General features: G+C 43.5%; 1 protein-coding gene across 3 annotated transcripts in view; it reads right to left on the bottom strand.

The window, feature by feature from the left end:
* Positions 1–4,204: 4,204 nt before the first annotated feature.
* LOC306791983 (galactocerebrosidase-like) overlaps positions 4,205–20,539 on the bottom strand; it is a 20,979-nt gene continuing 4,644 nt past the window's right edge. Inside the window, exons 5-17 of one of the 3 annotated variants that reach the window (XM_079288939.1) lie at positions 20,279–20,418; positions 16,129–16,167; positions 15,789–15,916; positions 12,428–12,583; positions 9,428–9,552; positions 8,438–8,565; positions 8,136–8,225; positions 7,961–8,050; positions 7,723–7,867; positions 7,130–7,310; positions 6,301–6,464; positions 5,642–5,718; positions 4,205–5,009 (exon numbers count right to left, since the gene is read on the bottom strand). In XM_079288939.1, the coding sequence (XP_079145065.1) occupies positions 4,863–5,009; positions 5,642–5,718; positions 6,301–6,464; positions 7,130–7,310; positions 7,723–7,867; positions 7,961–8,050; positions 8,136–8,225; positions 8,438–8,565; positions 9,428–9,552; positions 12,428–12,583; positions 15,789–15,916; positions 16,129–16,167; positions 20,279–20,418 (1,610 nt within the window). In that variant the 3' untranslated portion in view covers positions 4,205–4,862. Of the gene's footprint in view, positions 5,010–5,641; positions 5,719–6,300; positions 6,465–7,129; positions 7,311–7,722; positions 7,868–7,960; positions 8,051–8,135; positions 8,226–8,437; positions 8,566–9,427; positions 9,553–12,427; positions 12,584–13,904; positions 14,036–15,788; positions 15,917–16,128; positions 16,168–20,278; positions 20,419–20,539 lie in introns of all 3 variants that reach the window. The other 2 variants (XM_079288938.1, XM_079288940.1) reach the window with 2 other exon arrangements.

Below are 20,539 nucleotides of genomic sequence, written 5' to 3'. Positions count from 1 at the left end.
TGGTGTCATTGTGGCGTCTCCCTCCCCAGCCAGAATGAATCCACAGCATCTCTGATCTTCCTCCTCCAAAAGTTCTTTCAGCTGGAACTGGATGCTACAAGGAAAAGGGTGGAGGGCAGAAGACAGCAGAAGAGGAAGAGGACTGAATCCCAGCCCACAGGTCGCAAGTGTCGATTCTGTCAGATGAAGCAGGATCCAAACAGTCCTCACATTCACACGGGGTTCCCTGGACTAACAGGGAAGTACATTTACTGCCCTGGTAAAGTCTTTTCCTTTTACAAAGACCAGGGCATGGAGAAGCAGACGACCTGCTTTTTATGAGACAGAAAAAAAGAGATGGGAGGTTGAAAAGGGAAAGTAAGAGAAAAGGGGAGTGTTTTGTCATTATTATATTTGTTTAACATATTTGTGTTGTGTATTTGTGACCTTGCATTATTGGCTCTGTGTTCAATATTCACTGTCCCTGTTGTGTTTAATAAATATATTTCATTCACTAATGTTCACATGTCTCATTAATACGTGAATCATTATAGTCAACAGTAAAAACTACAATATAATAGGTTTATAGCCAAAAATAAGTCAAGTACTTGATAATCTATCTGCCACTGCAATCTAGTGATAATCAGTAAAAGGTAAAGCTGGATGAACATTTCTTGATTTATGAATAGCTCTTTGTCATTGATGAATGGCTTAGCCCCAGTTAGACTCGAATCTGCGTCCAGGAGCTGAAACCAGAGATATGAAATGCTGCAATTTCATTGGCTGTCAGCGTATGCCAACTATACACGGCTTGCCCCTACTCTAATGCTGCGTTCACACCGGTCGCGTTGATTTTTTGACGCACTGCAAAAAAAGCGTCCAACGCACTGCACAATCGCGTCCAACGCGCCGCCGGTCGTGTTCACACCAGACGCCGCAAAATCTCGTAGCGCCGGAGAGGGGGCGTGGTTTATCGTCCTGGAAGCCTCAATCTGGCCACCATTGTTTTCCGCCGTCAACCGGAGGAATAAGGACAATTTCTGCTCTGTACGTGTTGTGGAAGTCCCTCAAACGTCGGAATGCCAAACGCCGTCGTCTCTGGGTCCATAACAGCATCCGTAGGTGCACACAGCTCGGTGAATTTCACAGACTTCTCCAGGAACTACGTCTGGATGACTGCCGCTTCCAGCGCTACATGAGGCTAACCATTAGCCAGTTGGATGACCTGTTGGCTCGGGTCGGTCCCAGGATTTGTCGACTGGACACCTACTACAGTCTGTCCGTCTGTCTCCGGTGAGTGGCAGTTCCATAAAATGAATTAATGAAAGAATGAAATAAGTTCAGGCTTTGTCGGTCCACAACAGGGCAAGGAAGCCACTTTAACATAGTTTTTCTGAATGGAGTTTGGATCCATGATGGATCCGAAGTCCGACAATACTCAAAATAACGTAATCTTACGAAAATCACCAGCATTTAAGATGTTTATTATTCATGACAGCAGCTGTGCAGTCATATCAATAAAAAACGACTTCTATTAGCAGCTACAGTATCTTCAATAACTCTGTTAAATTGAATGTTCTTCTGTGCTGCAGATATCTTGCTACTGGTGACTCCTTTAGGACCATCGCAAACAGCTTCCGTGTCGGGGTCTCCACTGTCTCCGGTATTGTCCCAGATGTTGCCACAGCTATTTGGGACTGCCTTGTGGAGGAGTTCATGGCTGTGCCCACCACAGAGGAGTGGAGATCAATTGCTGTGCAGTTTGAGGAGCGGTGGAATTTTCCTCTCTGCTGTGGAGCACTGGATGGAAAGCATGTTGTCCTCAAAGCCCCTGCTAATTCCAGATCTTCCCATGGCAAGACACCGTGTAATGCCCAAGCACATCCAAAACAGCTCTTTTAAGAGCCACCCACACATTACTACTGAGCAAACCTCCTGCAATGTTACTTAATATATGTTGTAGCAGTGTGTCCTTCACTATATATATATATATATATATATATATATATATATATATATCTTAATAATTCAAAAAGTTTAAAGATTACAAATATGAAAAGTCATATCACACCTCTCCTGAAAGAGCTGAACATTTTGATATTTGAACAGTTTCTGTGGCTTAAAAAAATTCATCAGTGGTGATATTTGTAGGAGTATACGTTGTAGTATAAGTATTATTAGTAGAAGTATTGGTAGCATTGGAATAAGTACTAGTAGTAGTGATATTTGTAGTAGAAGTTGTAGTAGAAGTATTATTAGTAGTAGAAGTATTAGTAATTAGAAGAAGTAGTAGAAGACGTAGTATCAGTAGTCATAGTAATAGCTGTAGTATTGGTCGTAGTATTTAATATCACAGTAGTAGTAGTAGTAGTAGTAATAGTAATGGCAGTAGAAGATGTAGCAGTAGTTCTAGTAGCAGTCGTACTAATAGCTGTAGTAGTATTACTACTTTTAGTAGCATGAATAGCAGTAGTAGTAGTAGCAGTTGTCATATAAGTAATAGTAGTAGTGGTAGTAATAGCAGTAGTGGTAGTAATAATATTGATGGTAGCAGTAGTAGCAGTAATAGCAGCAACAGCAAAAGTTATAGTAGAAGTAGCAGTAGTAGTAATACTATATTAGCAGCAGCAGTAGTAGTTGTCGCAGTATTAGTAAGAGCATTCATTTTTTGAACAAAAAAGCCTAATTTTGAGCTTGTTTAAATACAGTTAATCCATGGGGCTTTTATTTTGAAAGGGTGGTGCTGGGTGGGGGGGAGAGGAGACAATCATAATGTTTGACACATATAAACAGAGGTTATTAAATGCCTGACTTCATCACAAGCTTTTCAATTAGAATTCACTCTCTGGGGCTTTTATTTTGAAATGGGGTGTGTGTGTGTGGGGGGGGGGGGTCCTCTAAAAGTCTCTAAGACCTGAATTAAGAGAGAGAGAGAGGGGAAAGACTTAGTGAGAGAGAGAGAGAGAGAGAGAGAGAGAGAGAGAGAGAGAGGGGAAAGACTTAGTGAGAGAGAGAGAGAAGAAAGACAGTGTGAGAGAGAGAGAGAGAGAGAGAGAGAGAGAGAGAGAGAGAGAGAGAGAGAGAGAGAGAGAGAGAAGAAAGACTTAGTGAGAGAGAGAAGAAAGACTTAGTGAGAGAGAGAGAGAGAGAGAGAGAGAGAAGAAAGACTTAGTGAGAGAGAGAGAGAAGAAAGACTTAGTGTGAGAGAGAGAAGAAAGAATGAGTGAGCGAGAGAGAGAAGAAAGAATGAGAGTGAGTGAGAGACCTCTAAAGATCCCTAAGACCTGAATGACTGTATGAGAGAGACAGAGATAGAGGGAGAGGATTGTATGTGCGCGTGTGTCTGTGAGTCTGTGTGTTTATCAACATCACTAATTGGCTCAATCGCGAATACCTGTGTGCCTGAAGCCATTTGAAAATATTCTCCATAGAGATCCCATTGAAAATAAAAAGCTTAATAATTCAAAAAGTTTAAAGGTTAGAAATATGAAGTCATAGCACCCCTCTGGTGAAAGAGCTGAACATTTTAATAGTTGAACGGTTTCTGTAGCTTAAAATATGGAGGAGAAGAGGTGCGACGGAAGAAATAGAAGTTGAATAAAGAAACAGGATAACAATAGTTGGAATGCTTAACAGCATTCCAACAATGAAAGGGAAACGGTTTAGGGAGTTTTAGCTGAAGAATCCTCGGGTGCCGCCCGCCGCGGAAGACCAAGGTTCGATTCCCTGACGGGAGTTTTCTACCAGTTTCTCGTAAGACAACAGCCATTTCAGAGACGATTCATATCGAGCATGTTCCTGCTGTCAGAAACAGCTTCACATTGACGATATGATCGCCTACCTCGGCATGCATGAAAGGTTGCACATCAGAATGGAAAATGCTGCTTCTTTTCATCCAGTTTGCTTGGAATGCTAGTCAGAACACTTTGATTGTGTGGAGGAAGCGCTAACCCTGGGGCAGTTGTACTTCTTATCCAGTTTCTGACAATTCCACAAAGTAGAGTTTTATTGTGTGAAGTAAGGAACAAAGAACACCGTTTCCGCCCAGTTTCGAACAGGGGACCTTTCGCGTGTGAAGCAAACGTGATAACCACTACACTACGGAAACTGCTGAAAATGACTTTTACACACCTGCCAACCAGTGTTCATCATTTCTTGACAACATCTAGACAAGGGAATGTTGAAGTAAATTATTTATCAACCAGATGAAACAATTATAATAACCCCTTTTTATTTCACACATGTTTTATTTCAGCCATTTTTAGATCATTACAAAGCAAAACATTCAAATATATTTAAAATCTTCCTTAAAAAAACTGATTTACAATTATATCAGACAGTGTTGAAATTACATTATGTGCCTATAATTTCCTCTTAATTCTTGTGTCACACCTTCATTGATGCTTTTGAATTAAGCTTCGACTGTCTGACATCACATTTTATAATGTCAGCACCCTAAAAGATGGGACAAATCATGATTCTATTTTATTGTGGTGATATAGATGTCATTTACAGTGTTAGAATGTTGCTAAGCAGCCCTATTGACACCGGTGCGTGTCTCCCTTTGTGCGCTGCAAGCCGGAGAGCAACCACGTGTTTGACTGTTTTGAAAATGTTTTTGAAAGACCAAATGCCAACAAATATGGATTGAAGCAGAATATCACACTACACTTTGACAGAGGCAGTTAGAGACGAGGGCCGAGTGCTGCTGTGTGCGTCTGTGAGACCACAATGTTTCCGTAAGTAATTCAAAATAATAATTTGAATGTCAACATTATGAATGAAGCTTCAAACTATTCAGTAGAGCCCTACACTGAGGTGTTAATACATTTAATTGATCAAAATATTCACATCTTAATGTAAATACTTTTTTCACAGCTAAATCAATATTCTGCCACCACAGCAAAGTTATCAAACTGAGCCAGTTCAAATGAGTGTGTTCCTATGGCAGCCCAGCCGTTCTTTGTTGTCAGTACCACAGCGTTCTTCCACAGTGGGTATCCATTCAGCAGCCCTGACGCATACTGACCCTACAGGGGGGAGGGATCACAGTGACACGTTACAGGAAGCTCATCAACTTCATTAGATACAGTAGGACTCCATCTGCTTTGGCACATGCAGGTGTGGCTGAGAGGTTCAGTTATCATGGGATTACATTGTAACCAACATTAACAGCAGTCACTGCAGGTCCAGTCAATTCCTACTGAGCTGAGCAACCAGCAAAACCTGAGTCAGTCTCTGGAGTTTAAGCAAGACTGCTCAAAAACAAGGTTCATGTGTATTTTTTGTATTATGGAAATTATAGTGTGACCTGCTCAATCATTTAAAGCTATCAGCTCTCTAAATATTTCACTACAACAAAACTCAAGTAGGACAACAGCTAATGATTATTTTCAATGTCAATTAATTAGCTTGATAGCAAAAAGAATCCTATGTGGGATTGTGGTTTAATCAAACTGAATCTAATCTAATCTCAAAGTCTTCATGAGCACTCTTCAGACTTCAAAGTATTTGGATTCAGTCAAGCTGCTATATTCGTTAGTCTTTAACAACATAATCATTATGTCAAGTTGCCAAAAGCCCACATTTTTAAATTGGGACACATAAAGGAGTGTCAGTGTAAAGGCTTTCCAAATATTAAGAACCTTAAGTCTCCACTTACTTCCACAGTGAGTGATAAAGTGTGCCAACCATACGCTCGGGTACCAGACAGTCCCTCCGCAAGTACAGTCTGTCCAGCTGATGACAAAAGAGAACAAGACCGTGAATGGCAAGACAGTAAACATCTTCCAAAATATCTTTATTTACAACGGTTATCAGATTACCTTTTATTTTCATTTTCTTTAAAAAGGACTAGTTTATGGTAATCTGTACTTTTCCTAATATCAACAAATACCATTAAAATACCAAAACCAAGACCGAAAAACACACAAGTGGAAATGTGCTGTCAGTGATTGACAGGCATTTTAAAACAATCCCACATACTCACTTCCCAAATACTCCAAATGTGGATTAGTCGGCCACTGAAAAGAGTCCCCAACAAATGCACCATCTCCTCCTGTCTCAGCAACGTGTGGCCAGTTTTTGGAATTCACTTCGGCTTTTTAAAATATGACTCATACATTTGTGAGCCGTCGTTAAATAGTACTAACACATTGTTGTTTTGGTCTCCTTTGTTGACAATAGGAATTATAGAATATTGCTTGCTGTAATCTTTAGAGGTCTACCCCAAAGTCAAGAGAACATTTTCCCATTGAAATATTTCCAAATGTTTGGTGGATATAATAAAATGTGTATGAAGCAGAGGGTGATACTACTGACCGAGATCATTGGTAACTTTGTATGTGCCATCTGCAAACACCCAGAAGAAGACTCCTTTAGCGCTGCGGACTGACTGGCCTCCTTTATCCACCCTGGCTGCTATGAACACACCACCTGCCTTCACGCTCTCCATGAAGACATCACATGACACCGTCAGGTTCTCCCTGTAACATCACAGTGTGTTGTCATGTTGGATGGACTCCTGGATTTCACACAGTTAGCTACTATGAGGAACTTTCATTTTGTATTGAGTTTTGCGGTCTCTGTGGACAAAAGCAGTAGTGTTTGAGAGCAGCAGACTCCCTTTAGAAAACCTCTCATTTCACAGCAGCAGGGTCTAACAGTCTGTCCTGGTTCTGGTTCTCCTTCCTGGATCTCCAGCAGGGGCCGGCGGAGCAGCGAGGCAAAGCCCTTGCCCTGGCCAGAGCAGGAGACGCTGCTGCCGGGCGCCGAGCTCTCCACCTCCCGCCGGAGCTCCGACAGCAGGTCAAAGGCGGCAGCGAAGCCAGATCTGGGTCAGCCCATAGTGACGAAGGCCCCTCTACGGTCTGAGCTGAAGGAGATTCTGGTCAACCTGCGTGATTTCGACTTATTTGGAACAGAATCTGACCCGGTGTCACAAGTGAAACGCATTGAGAATATAGAAATAGCCAATCTTTTTGCCGATGGTCTTGTTTACTTAGGTGGGTCGAATAGAGGCATCAGCATTATATCAAGATTGTTTCATAAAAGTTCCTCATAGTAACTTTAAGTAATCATATGTATTCTCACTGGGGCACCAGTGCTGAAAACAAACACTATGAGGTACTTTAAGGTACCATCCCCTCACCACTGATAGTCTCCTATGACACTAATGGTCTGGTCAGCATCAGCCGCCCATGTGACGGGTCTCTCAGTCACAACCTGTCGTAAGGTGAAGACGTGAGGTCCGGGGTCCGTCATGTTGATGTAGTACTCGAACACCCCCGTCTGGTCAGCGAAGTCTGGAGCCTCTGAGAAGGGAGGGTTTCCTACAGGCAGAGAAGAAGGATGGAGACTGTTCAGAAGGTATCAGGATAAAGTACATGGGGAAATACAAGAATTACATCAAACTGTTATTACATGTATTCATACTTTGAGAAAGCTCAGTTTCCACTATGGTCCTGTCTTAACTTAACATTAAATGACTTTTTACAAATAAATTATTTTCAGAATTAAACTTTGGTTCCTGCGTTTTATTCTGTCATTGTTTATACCATTCTTTCCAAAAGGATATAATTATCTGGTTTCAGTTCAATTGGGGAAAAAACATAATCTATTGCTCTTAATGTGTACTATAACTTACTTTGTTCCAGTGAAATCATGTCTGATATAAATCTATTCAAATGGTATGATATTTGAAGAAGTCAATCAGTGACTTGGGTTGTGTACATCCGTACTTACGGACGTTGAAGTGGTCCTTGTAGACTTTAGGGAAGCGCGCAGAGGGAGGGGAGTCGGGGTAGCTGCCTTTCTGCCCTGTTGTCATGGTGGTTAATGTGTAAACCTCATCTTCAGCCAGCTCCAAAGTGAATGATCCATCGAAAAGCTGAAATCATGTGATAAACAAACATGAAAAAAAAAAAAAACTGCTCACGTTGTTATTTGGTGCCATGGTTTTTTTGTAGGAGGAATCTTTCACCTTCTGTGGAGTTAGTGTCTCAAAGAAGGAGGACTTTTTCGTTTTGAAGTTAAACTGTGACCGCCAAACTTGGAGCTCCTTAATGGAGGCCTAGGGAGAATAAATCACCTAGAATAAGACAAAAGGACCATTGGCTAATTGTAAACAGTGTGATGAAGACCTCAGAGGAACTTACAAATGATCCCTGTAGATGGAAAGTTGCATTCTGGGATGTCACATTGAAGGGAGGGAGTGGAGGTCTAATGCACACTGAATGATCGTGAGTCTGTAAAGGAAACGGGGGAGAAAACATTCAAGAGGAATTTTGTTAGTTTTGTGTAAAATAGTACAACAGGCTTAAAACATGAAAGCTAAACATGTATTTTCTGTTCAGCTACACCCTTAACAACTTTATAACATCATTCTTAAAACACAGGACCACAGGAGGAAAACTTTGGAAGCAAAAAGTCTAAATCTAAATAGGAAAGCCTAACCTACCATGGTCTCTATGACAACAGTGAGGTTTCCTTTGCCGTCAGTCAGCGCCACATAACTTCCACCTTGTGCCAGATGTCCAACCTTGTGCAGATAGCTCCATCCTGGCTGGGTGAACTGTGTGGTGTGGGCTATGAGGAAAACATTTAGTTCATAAACTGGTTCAGATGACAAAGATTTTTAAAAACACTCGCTCAACATTTTCACAAAGATTTATTTCCCTAAGAGCCAAAACAATTAGTCAGAGGCCCTATAACTGTCCACTCTCAAACTCCTAAATGTGACAAAATAATCACATCACTTCTCCGTTCGGTTGAAATGAACGAGGTAAAGTCAGATGTCTGTGTCATGTCAAACATTTGACCCATTACATGTTTCTAAAACACATGTGGAACAGAACAAACAGGAAGGCATATTCTTGTAACTCATACGGAGTCAAAAGGAAGACACCAAACAAAGACATCTTCAAAGAAAAGAAACCATACATTTATATCTCAATACTGGGTTGGACCTTAATGCTTTGCATGTGAATAGCTAACCCAACCGTGTACACTGATTGTGCGTTAGTACACCCTCAAATTCTGCTCGTGGTATCTCATAAAAGGCAACAAGGGGGTGGTATGGAGTTGGGTTTGAAGCATGGCCTTGTGGCTTCACAGTGTGTGAGGACACATGAGCTGTGGAGACACAGGGACACTGACTGACAGCAGTGAGTGTAAACATGGACAGAAACATGTGTTCCCACGGTGCCGGTTGTCATCTTTATGAATTATCAGATATTTTGACAGAAGACAGACAGATGAGGGGAGAGAGACAGGGATTGATATACAACAGGGTCCCCCAGCCATGTTTGGTGCCTTTGTTCCTGGTCAAAGCCAGGCTAAATGATCCTTGGTATTTGGATGTATGCACACATCCCCTCTCTAATAATTGCTCTGGGTGAATAAGCAACATGTGTGTCTTATTGGAACTTTATAAATGAATGGGTTTCACCTGTGATCCAGATAGGAGACTCCACCACATAGCTGCCGCTCCAGGGCTCCTCAGCCGTCATCAGCCCGTCTCTGCTGAATGGCAGATCCTTATAGTAGCTGGCCACCAGGTTCCAGGAGATGGTGCTGGAGGAAGAACCAGTCATCAAGCAGACAGCTGCACACAGGGACTTAACGCAGGCTCCATCTGCATCGTTAGTCACTCCTTATCCCACCATGGCGGCTGATTTTTCGACACGTAAAACATGACATTTCTTTCTTTTGCTTAAAATAAACTAATATAAAACTGGTTACAAAAAAAACTTTTTTAATTCTCTCTCATAAGTTAATAAAAAAACAAATTGTTGCTAAGTAATTCCCTACAAGCATACATTTCAGGTTATTCAAGTAAAGCATTTGATGAAATTCTACAATCCTAATGAAACAAACACATTTGTTTGAAACAAACAAGTTTGCTACTGAATTCCTGTCACTCCTGGACTGTTTCAGCATCAAGCAACATGTCAAGGGTCCCACCCACAACAAAGGCCACACACTGGACCTGGTGTGCTCTACCGGCCCACCACCCCCCGACCTACAGCATCTGGACCTGGCTGTATCTGACCATCACGCCATCCTCTTCACTGTTCCTGTCTCCCTGCCCAGGCAGCATCCTAAACGCACCATCATGTTTAGGAACATCAAGACTGTGAGTGCACCAGCCCTATCCAACCTGACAGCTACCCACATGGCCTCGGCTCCCTCCGACTCCACCGTGGACGGCCTGGTAGCCCACGACAACGCTGCCTTATCCCTCAGTCTCAACTCTCTCGCCCCCATCAAAACCCGGACTGTTTCCTTCACCCGCCCTGCCCCCTGGTTCACTTCCGAACTCCGCAGCATGAAGGCCTCTGGTCGCCAGCTGGAGAGGTTTTCTAAAAAAAACTGGCCTCACGGTCCACCTCCTGGCCTTTCGTGACCATGTGGAAACCTACAAGGAAGCTCTCTCTCAGGCCAAAACAGTATACTACTCTCGTTTGATCGGTGCCCAGCAAAGCAACCCTCGATCATTGTTCTCCACCATCAACCGCCTACTCCGCCCCATTGACGCCCCCCATCCCTCTGGTGCTCCCGATCTCTGCTCCAAATTCCTCGACTTCTTCCAGGCGAAAGTCGGCTCCATCCACCAGCAGCTCCTGACACCAGCCCCTCCCCCTCCACCCGCACTTCAGCCACCTGGCAACGCCCCCTCAGCGCCGCACCTCTCCCTTTGTGACCTCTCCTCCTTCTCCCCTGTGGATGCTCCCCAACTGGCCAAGTTGGTCAGCTCGGCCAAGACGTCCACCTGCTCCCTGGACCCCATGCCTACAGCCCTGGTCAAGGACTGCTTACCCACCCTCTGCCCCTACATGGTGGACATCATCAACGCTTCTTTGGCATCTGGTATTGTCCCTACCAGCTTCAAAACTGCCTCAGTCACCCCCATCCTCAAAAAGCCTGGCCTGGACATTGATGACCTCCACAACCACCGGCCGATCTCCAACCTCCCCTTCCTCAGTAAGACTCTGGAAAGAGTAGTCGCCGGCCAACTCCATCTCCACATGTCCAACCATGAGCTCTATGAGCCCCTCCAATCCGGCTTCAGACTCCAACACAACACGGAGACCGCCCTCATTAAGATCATCAACGATCTCCTCATTGCTGCTGACTCTGGCCGCCTCAGCATCCTCATCCTCCTGGACCTCTCTGCAGCATTTGACACTGTCTCCCATACCATCCTCCTCAACCGCCTATCTGACCTTCTAGGGGTCACTGGCACCGCCCTCTCCTGGTTTTCATCCTAACTCCATAACAGGGAACAGTTTGTTTCCTTCAACGGCTCTATTTCCCCCCTAGCCCCAGTCAATCATGGCGTGCCCCAAGGCTCTGTGCTTGGCCCCCTCCTCTTCACCATCTACATGCTCCCCCTCGGCAAGATCATCCGCCATCATGGACTGAACTTCCACTGCTATGCTGATGACACTCAAATCTATCTCAGTACTACTCCATCCTCCCAGTTCCCCCCTCAGTCCCTTGTCAACTGCCTGCATGAAATAAAAACCTGGATGTCATCAAATCTCCTCAAACTCAACACCAAGAAGACAGAGCTCATGGTTGTGGCACCCAAGGCGCTGCTCCGGAAGGTTGGTGACTTCATCCTCGAGGTTGACGGCTGCTCCATCTCCCCATCTCCTGAAGTCCGCAACCTGGGTGTCATCCTGGACTCCACCCTTTCCTTCGAGTCCCACATCAAGTCACCAAAACTGCATTTTTCCATCTCCGGAACATTGCCAGACTCCGACCGTCACTCTCGGAGTCTGTTGCTGAAACCCTGGTCCATGCATTTGTCACCTCCCGCTTGGACTACTGCAATGGTGTCCTGTTCGGGGTACCCAACAAAACCCTGGACAGGCTCCAGTATGTACAAAACTCTGCCGCCAGGGTTCTCACGCACACAAAGCCCTGGCAGCACATCACCCCCACCCTCATCAACCTCCACTGGCTCCCGGTCAAGTCCCGCATCTCATACAAGATCCTCCTCCTCACCTACAAGTCCCTCCATGCCCATGCCCCCCAGTACCTATCGGACCTCCTCCACCCACATGCCCCTCCCCGGAACCTGCGGTCTTCAGACTCTGGCCTGCTTGCCACCACCCGCACCAAACTGCGAACCTTCGGGGACAGAGCTTTCAGTGTGGCAGCCCCCACCCTCTGGAACTCTCCCTGCGGTGATCCGCAACATCTCCACTCTGGACGCCTTCAAAAGGGCCCTCAAGTCCCATCTGTTCGCCAAGGCTTTCGGCCCCTAGTTTACTTGTTCTGTTTTTCTGACTGTTTGTCTAAACTGTTTGTGTTTAAACTGTTACTCTTGTAAAGCGCCTTGGGTCCCCTGAAAGGCGCTATATAAATTAAAGTTATTATTATTATTTGGTCAGAAATGCACGTCGCTCCACCACAAAGCGCTGCCTGTGTATTTACTTACGCAGTCATGAGTCCGTTGACGTAGTTCTGGTTGAGGATGCGAGCCCAGCAGCCTCCTCCCACCTCATCGTTGAAGGTGCTGTAGTCCTCTGACGACCACAGCTTCTTCTGTGTCTTCAGGGCCTCCTTCACTGAGCTGGTGCCTGGGTAGTGGGCCCTGAATGGCACACCAACAACACACGGTCAAGCTCATCTGAGCTCACACTAAATGAATAGATATCAATGGAAAACAATCTCATTTAAACGGTAGCTTAACTTAACCATATCACATGAATTCCACTAAGCTGACATTGCAGTTACGATACTTTGCTAAGCTAGTTAGCTTTAACAGGAGTTGAGCTGTGGACTTTTCTTTCGTCCACCATGATTAACTTAAGCCTCATTTAGTTATGTCGAATAGCAAACTGAAATACGCAGCTGTCAGTCCATCCAAATGCATATTTTCAATTACAGAGAACAGCAAGGAAAACAACGAAGTCCTTTGAGCTTTAGCTAAGGGTAGCCATTGCTATCTCAGCAGCCAGCTTCTCCTGAACACATCTCTCCAGCTGTCTAGTCTGTTCCTGAGACAGGGTGAAGTACCAGATTTAGATTGAGCAATATAATAGCAAATCATTTCATATTCAAGTAGGAGTTAACGCCTCAGTGACTCAGCACATACCGACATGTAATCAGATGGTCGAAATTAAACTTATAGAGACGTGCAGCTGTGTCACACAGCCTCAAGAACAATCTGGAAAACACTGCAAACTGTGCTGAAACTTTACCATACTGTCTGGTCAAAACTGATGGGAATGTACTTCCCTCCAGTATTAGCCAAACATGAGTATCAGAAAGTACTGAAAGTTGGCACTAAAGGCTTCTTACGATTTGTAGTCCTTTTTAAGAAGATTTGATATTATGAATAAAATATATAGGCCATTTCAAAGTGCTTATTTTGTAAATGAAGACAGGTATCCAAAAAAACAATCTGCCGATCTGCTTACATTTGTCTCTTAACACAAATAAGCATTAACGATAGGGATGCCTTCAATTCGGAAACCATATCATTTGGATCCACATATGTAGAGAGCAGGACATTTATATATATACGCATACACATTATACAGTTGAAAAATAAACGTGTCACTGCTGTCTGGTGGACAAACTATAAAAAGGAGACACCGTTTCAAAATGATCGAAGACATATCTTTGATATTTCTGTACTGACACAAAAGTGATTAAAATGAGCTACAGAGAATATGATTGCAGTTTCTTTAGTAGCTTAAAAACAAACAAATGGAAGAAGATGCTCACGCACTCACAGCAGACGCCAGGCCCATTAATAGTGCTAGTAATGTATATCACACCATGCAGGTAAATACTATATTCCCAAGTCTTTATAGATGTGCACAGATTCAGCACATGCATCTCCTGTTAACGGCTCAGTGTTAGACAATTGTCACAAGAAGCTGACAGCATGCAGACGATGGTCCTACCCGATCACGTCTACGGCTCTGCTGAGCTCGGGATCTAGCAGCAGAGACTGGACTACGGGCTCCCACAGGCTGTCACTGGCTATGATCCTGACTGTGTCCAGACCACTCTTATCCAGAGTGTACCGCAGCAGCTGGTACAGCCGGTGACAGTCACACAGGAAGACAGAGAGCAGAGCAACACACAGACGTTAGCAGTAATTGCTGCGACCATGTAAAACTGGAACTTTGGAAATAAAGAGAACGTACTTTAAAGCTGATTGTACTCTCTTTTTTTCGGCCACTTGAGGGCAGCCAGCCAAGCATCTGACATATCGTCATCTGATTAAGTTGATATGGCTAACGTGTTTGCACTGTAGACTATCATATTTATTAATTCATTCATTTGTTGTTGTCTTTCTGGGAAACTGACAAATCTAATATTCACTCTCCTGGTTTGGTCGCCACCAGCTACTGAGAAATGATCTGAATGCGCCACTATGTTCACCAGCTCGTGCTACTCGTAGCCCTGCTACGTATGGGTAGCAAACGCTAAATCGCACTGTTTAACTCTCATAACCAGAGACGCGATCCTATCACCAAACACGAGAGGTCAGATCAGTCTGCAGTCCATCTTTGTCAAAGATGTTCTCTCTATAGTTGTTACCAGAGAGCCACACTGTTTACGGCTACTATTCACGTCAGAGTTTACATGACTGGCAACAGAATGTATCGAGACAGCAATCATCTGAATGACCTTTTGAAATAAAATTGTACAGTACCATTTATAACACGTGACCATGGCCTATATGAAACATGGACAACACAAATGTGCACGTATAGTATTGGCTGAGCAAAGGCAGATATGCAAAGATGGATATCAGATCACACGTAGTAATTTGATTCTCTGTTAAATCTACGGTTATCTTGAAAAACTATCAAGAGTACGCTAGATTATAGAAATTGTCCAACCATCCAACCTAAAAACCCAGCCCAGTGTTGCCAACTCTTCTCTAATGAAAGTAGCTAGCAGGACGAGCTCCAACAGTTTATAAATCAGAAACCCTGACAGCCCGTCCCGTCAGGCCTCGCTCCAAAGACACGCCCCCACAATTATCATTGTGAACATAAACAACCAACACGGCTGCTGTTAGCACTCACAGCTGTTGAGCTAGCAGCTTGTGGAAGACTTCGGTAACGCGCAATGAGTGCACGGGCAGAATACGTAAAGGTAGGTAGACAGGCAGGTACGCCGACCAATCATTTCATTGGTTCCCCCCCCAATGAAATGATTGGACGAGCTTGTTACAGTCTCGCAACAGATACCGGGGTTTTTCGGGTTTTTGATTGATTGCTGTCAGAATGTAATCAAAACAAGATTACCAACCCCATCTTTAACATAAACATATTGATTAGTGCAGCTTTAAAACTACTTGCAACATCACATTTTGCTTTGTTTTACATGATGGCAGCAGAATACTGTACAGTTTAATAGATAATGGTAAAAATGCCATGCTTTATAGAAAGATACTCTCCCATGCACATGGACGCACTATATAGGAGCATGCACATATGCAGCTTATCAAGTTAGTCTATGATTGAACTGTCTCTTTTAATTCTTCACGCCCAACAGAAAAACAGCCACAAACATTCAACTTTGAGGAAGTACAGCAGATGGATTTGTAGAGCAGAAGATTGTTGCAGTGGACATTTCACCATCTGTGCATCACATGTTTAGTCAATCAGTTGTCAGGGATTACATTGTCCTTGGGTGAACTCGCAGCACACTGTTGAAACCCCACACCTTTACATTGTGATTGCACTGGCATTGGATCAAATGACTGACTATGCAGTGAGAACTTTATATGTTGCAACTTCTGAGTGTGCCATCGAGCCAACTGTACTCACCCAATCGCCTCAACAGACTCATTAAGGTAGGGGTCAACAAGCATAGACTTAGCGATGCTCCAATCGCCGTCTGCTGCGATGATGCCAACACTGGTGAGACCAACTTTATCCAGCGTGTTCCGGAGCACCTTTGCGACAAAGACATGCTCTCAGAGCAACCCAGCTAAAAGTCAAGCTACAAACTGGACCACTGAGATTTAAAATGCATCTCTCACGTGGGACACGACTCAATGTTGGTGGCTGTTTTTCTCCTTTAATTTACAGTTTAGGCTGAGCTTACCCATAATGCACATCAGTCAAATGAATGAGACGGCATTAAAAGATAGGAGGTTAGGGTTACCTTGATGTACTTGCTGTCATAGTTTCTTTCATTCCAAATCTAAAAAGAAGAAAGTGAATTTTAGTTACACAACAAACAACAAATCTATCAAGCAGCATTATATGTTCAACTTTTTCATGCAAAAGGGTTACATGTGAACTTCAGAGCTGCATGGTGTAACAGCACCTACACTTACTGAAACATTGTCCCCAAGTTAGTTGTAAAGTTATTCCAGTTTATTACTACTACTTGTGTTTTATTGCTATAGTGTTGGCTATTATTCCTATTGGTTAGCATAACATTTTATTGTATTGATGAAGTCGCTAAAAAAAAGTCATGCAGGTCAAGAAGCACAAGCAGTCAGAAGCTCAGACAGGTCGTAAACAAGCCAACAAGTAATCCAGATGATCTGAACCACTTTATATTGAGGTAAATCTGAAAGTGAGCATGTGAATCGGGTTTTGAAATACAATTACTCAATTGTGTTTAATTTGTAAATAAACTGGAGTCAAGTTGCAGAGATTGATTTAAATTCACTCCATCATTCTATTACATACAATGGGTTTGATAGTCAAACCTCTTCATTGATTAAAACATAATGTGATCATATCTAATCATACTGATGTGTTTACAGAAGTTAACAGATATAATGTAGTTGTACATACTATGAGCAAGAATTAACCCGGTCGAGGATCTGGAGCCAAGGTTCGGAACCACTGTTTGTATATTAACTTGAGATCCTTCACTGCAGTAAAAGTACTAACACCATACTGATGAAACGATCTACTACGAGTAAAATACCTGCATTCAAAACCTTCGTCAAGTATGTTATAGTCAGCTAAATGTACTTTAAGTACTGAAAGTAAAAGTAGCCGTGCAGTAAAATGTTCCCAGTCAGTGTTTTACTATATCTGATGTTTTAGGATGCAGTGTACTCACCAGCCACTTTTATGAGGCACACCTGTTCAATTGCTTGTTAACACAAATAGCTAATCAGCCAATCACATGGCAGCAACTCAATGCATTTAGGCATCTAGACGTGATGAAGACGACCTGCTGAAGTTCAAAGCGAGCATCAGAATGGGGAAGAAAGGGGACTTAAGTGACTTTGAACATGGCATGGTTGTTGGTGCCAGACGGGCTGGTCTGAGTATTTCAAACTGCTGATCTACTGGGATTTTCAAGCACAACCATCTCTAGGGTTTACAGAGAATGGTCCATAAAGAGAAGATATCCAGTGAGCGGCAGTTGTGTCGACCAAAATGCCTTGTTGATGTCAGAGGAGAATGGGCAGAGTGGATGGAGATGCTAGAAAGGCCACAGTAACTCAAATAACCACTCGTTACAACCACGGTATGCAGAATACCATCTGTGAACGCACAACACGTGGAACATTGAAGCAGACGGGCTACAGCAGCAGAGACCACACCGGGGGCCACTCCTCAGCTAACAACAGGAAGCTGAGGCTACAGGCTACAGGCTCACCAACATGCGACAACAGAAGATTGGAAAACGTTGCTGGTCTGAGTCTCCATTTCAGCTGCGACATTCAGATGGTGGGGTCAGAATTTGACAAAAACAACATGAAAGTATAGATCCATCCTGCCTTGTATCAACGGTCCAGACTGCTGCTGCTGCTGGTGTAATGGTGGGGGGGGATACTTTGTTGGCACACTTTGGGCCCCTTAGGACCAATTGAGCATGGTTTAAACGCCACGGCCTACCCGAGTACTGTTGCTGACCGTGTCCATCCCTTTATGACCACAGTGGACCATCTTCTGATGCTACCTCCAGCAGGATAGTGCACCATGTCACAAAGCTCAAATCGTCTCAAACTGCTTTCTTGAACATGACGATGAGTTCACTGTACTCCAACGGCCTCCACAGTCACCACATCTCAATCCAACAGAGCAGCTTTGGGATGTGGTGGAACGGGAGATTAGCATCACGGATGTGCAGCCGACAAATCTGCAGCAACTGCGTGATGCTATCATGTATCATGGAGCAAAATGTGTGAGGAATGTTTCCAACACCTTGTTGAATCTATGCTACGAAGAATTAAAGCAGTTCTGAAGGCAAAAGTGGTCCAACCCGGTACTAGCAAGGTGTACCTAATAAAGTGGCCGGTGAGTGTATATTACTGCATTAACGTGTATGCTGCATGTTTGTATCTCCTTTACATACTGCTGGTTAGTTTAATCTACAGCAATGCATCATATTCTATAAGATCATGGTATGTTTGTAGTGTCAGTAAAGTACATTATATCTCTGAGATGTAGTGAAGTAGTGTTCAGTGGCAGAGGAGCGCCTGTGTCAGAGTGATATCCGGCCAATCCAAAGACGAGGATTGTAACCAAATAAATCCAGTGATGCAATGGTGACTGGGTCCGCCCACTTAGTGTCAAAAACACAATATGCAAGAGAGCAGGTGAAGGTTTTGTGAGCAGAATGCAGTGATAGTAGTCGTTCTCGCGCTAGGAGACACCCCTCATGCTCAAACCATGGTTTTCTCCTCGCAGGCTGCAATTTTGCTTGCGCGAGCAGAGATATTCTGCTCGGAGTGATGTGAGAGCGCTCGCAAAAGTAATAAACGTGAGCGGCGGTTTGATTTGCACGCGCTGGACCTCTATCTACCTACCCAATATATTGAAATAAAAGGTACTGCATTATATTCAGTCGTAAGAAGTAGCAAGAAAGTCACCAAGTCTGCCCGTCCCGTCAGGCCTCGCTCCAAAGACACGCCCCCACAATTATCATTGTGAACATAAACAACCAACATGGCTGCTGTTAGCACTCACAGCTGTTGAGCTAGCAGCTTGTGGAAGACTTCGGTAACGAGCAATGAGTGCACGGGCAGAATACGCAAAGGTAGGTAGACAGGCAGGTACGCCGACCAATCATTTCATTGGTGCCCCCCCCAATGAAATGATTGGACGAGCTTGTTACAGTCTCGCAACAGATACCGGGGTTTTTCGGGTTTTTGGAGCATTTGATTGATTGATTGATTGCTGTCAGAATGTAATCAAAACATGATTACCAACTCCATCTTTAACATAAACATATTGATTAGTGCAGCTTTAAAACTACTTGCAACATCACATTTTGCTTTGTTTTACATGATGGCAGCAGAATACTGTACTGTTTAATAGATAATGGTAAAAATGCCATGCTTTATAGAAAGATACTCTCCCATGCACATGGACGCACTATATAGGAGCATGCACATATGCAGCTTATCAAGTTAGTCTATGATTGAACTGTCTCTTTTAATTCTTCACGCCCAACAGAAAAACATTCTGGATTTGTAGAGCCGAAGATTGTTGCAGTGGACATTTCACCATCTGTGCGTCACATGTTTAGTCAATCAGTTGTCAGGGATTACAGGGAAACCCCACACAGTATAAACATGTTATCTGTGTGCCTGATAAATAAAAAAACACTATAAATTGTGAGGGAAATGTCTTCATTCATTAGACTTTTGGGTTGCTGGAATTTTTTTAATAATAATTCCTGACAACTGTCACAGTAGAGTTGTGGACAACTGTGACGACATACAGACACCAATCTGTAGAGAGTTTAGAGATACACAATGCCTCAAACATTCAGAGTGTCAGAGTTCCTTTCTCAGAATATCACCCCAACCCAGGCACTATCATTTTTATACATGTCCTCCAACGGCTCTACTACGATGACAAAGAGCACATATGGAATGTCAATTCTGTCATTCTACAGGAATCCTGTGAGCGCACAATTCCAGTAAGTATGTTAAAGCAGAACCAGGAAGTTAGTCTATAAATTGATTGACAGTTTTAACACACAAACACCATAGTTTTGATTTCCAAACAAGTTTATCTTCTGGTGCTTCTGATGAGAACAATACCACTGATTCCGTAGGTATATCGGTCTACCTTAATAAAATAACACCCAAGTTGTACCTCAACAATACAACAGCATTATGATGCATAAAGCAGACTTCTATTGTTAAAGATAAACAAATCAACAGGTTTTACCCACTTATACCATGATATAAAAGGTCTGACTGCATTAACCTCATACAGAGAACTATGTCCTCTGTTGAAGGTTGGGGCTGATCTGATAAAAAAAAAAGGCAGTTCTACTTTGCAGTGTGGAGCTAGAACATGAATGAGATTCAAAGTAAACGAGTACGCACCCCAACATACTGAATGTCCAGGTCATGGTACTGCTTGGCTCCGAGGATCCAGTTCACCACATATACTGCAGTGATGTCTGGGAAGTCATAGGGCCAGTTCTTACCATGGCCCACCCACCCAGGAAATGCCCAGGGTAGACCTACGTGAAGACACCAACAGCCACATGCAAGATGAAGATGCATTGTGTAGCATCAATGTCAAACTAACGGCCTCGACAATACAGTGATTTCTGTCTGAGTGCACAGTAAGACCACATCTCC

Source organism: Melanostigma gelatinosum (assembly GCF_949748355.1).
Source record: "Melanostigma gelatinosum genome assembly, chromosome: 18".
NCBI classification, from domain to species: Eukaryota; Metazoa; Chordata; class Actinopteri; order Perciformes; family Zoarcidae; genus Melanostigma; species Melanostigma gelatinosum.
This window is presented reverse-complemented; position numbering and strand designations above follow the sequence as displayed.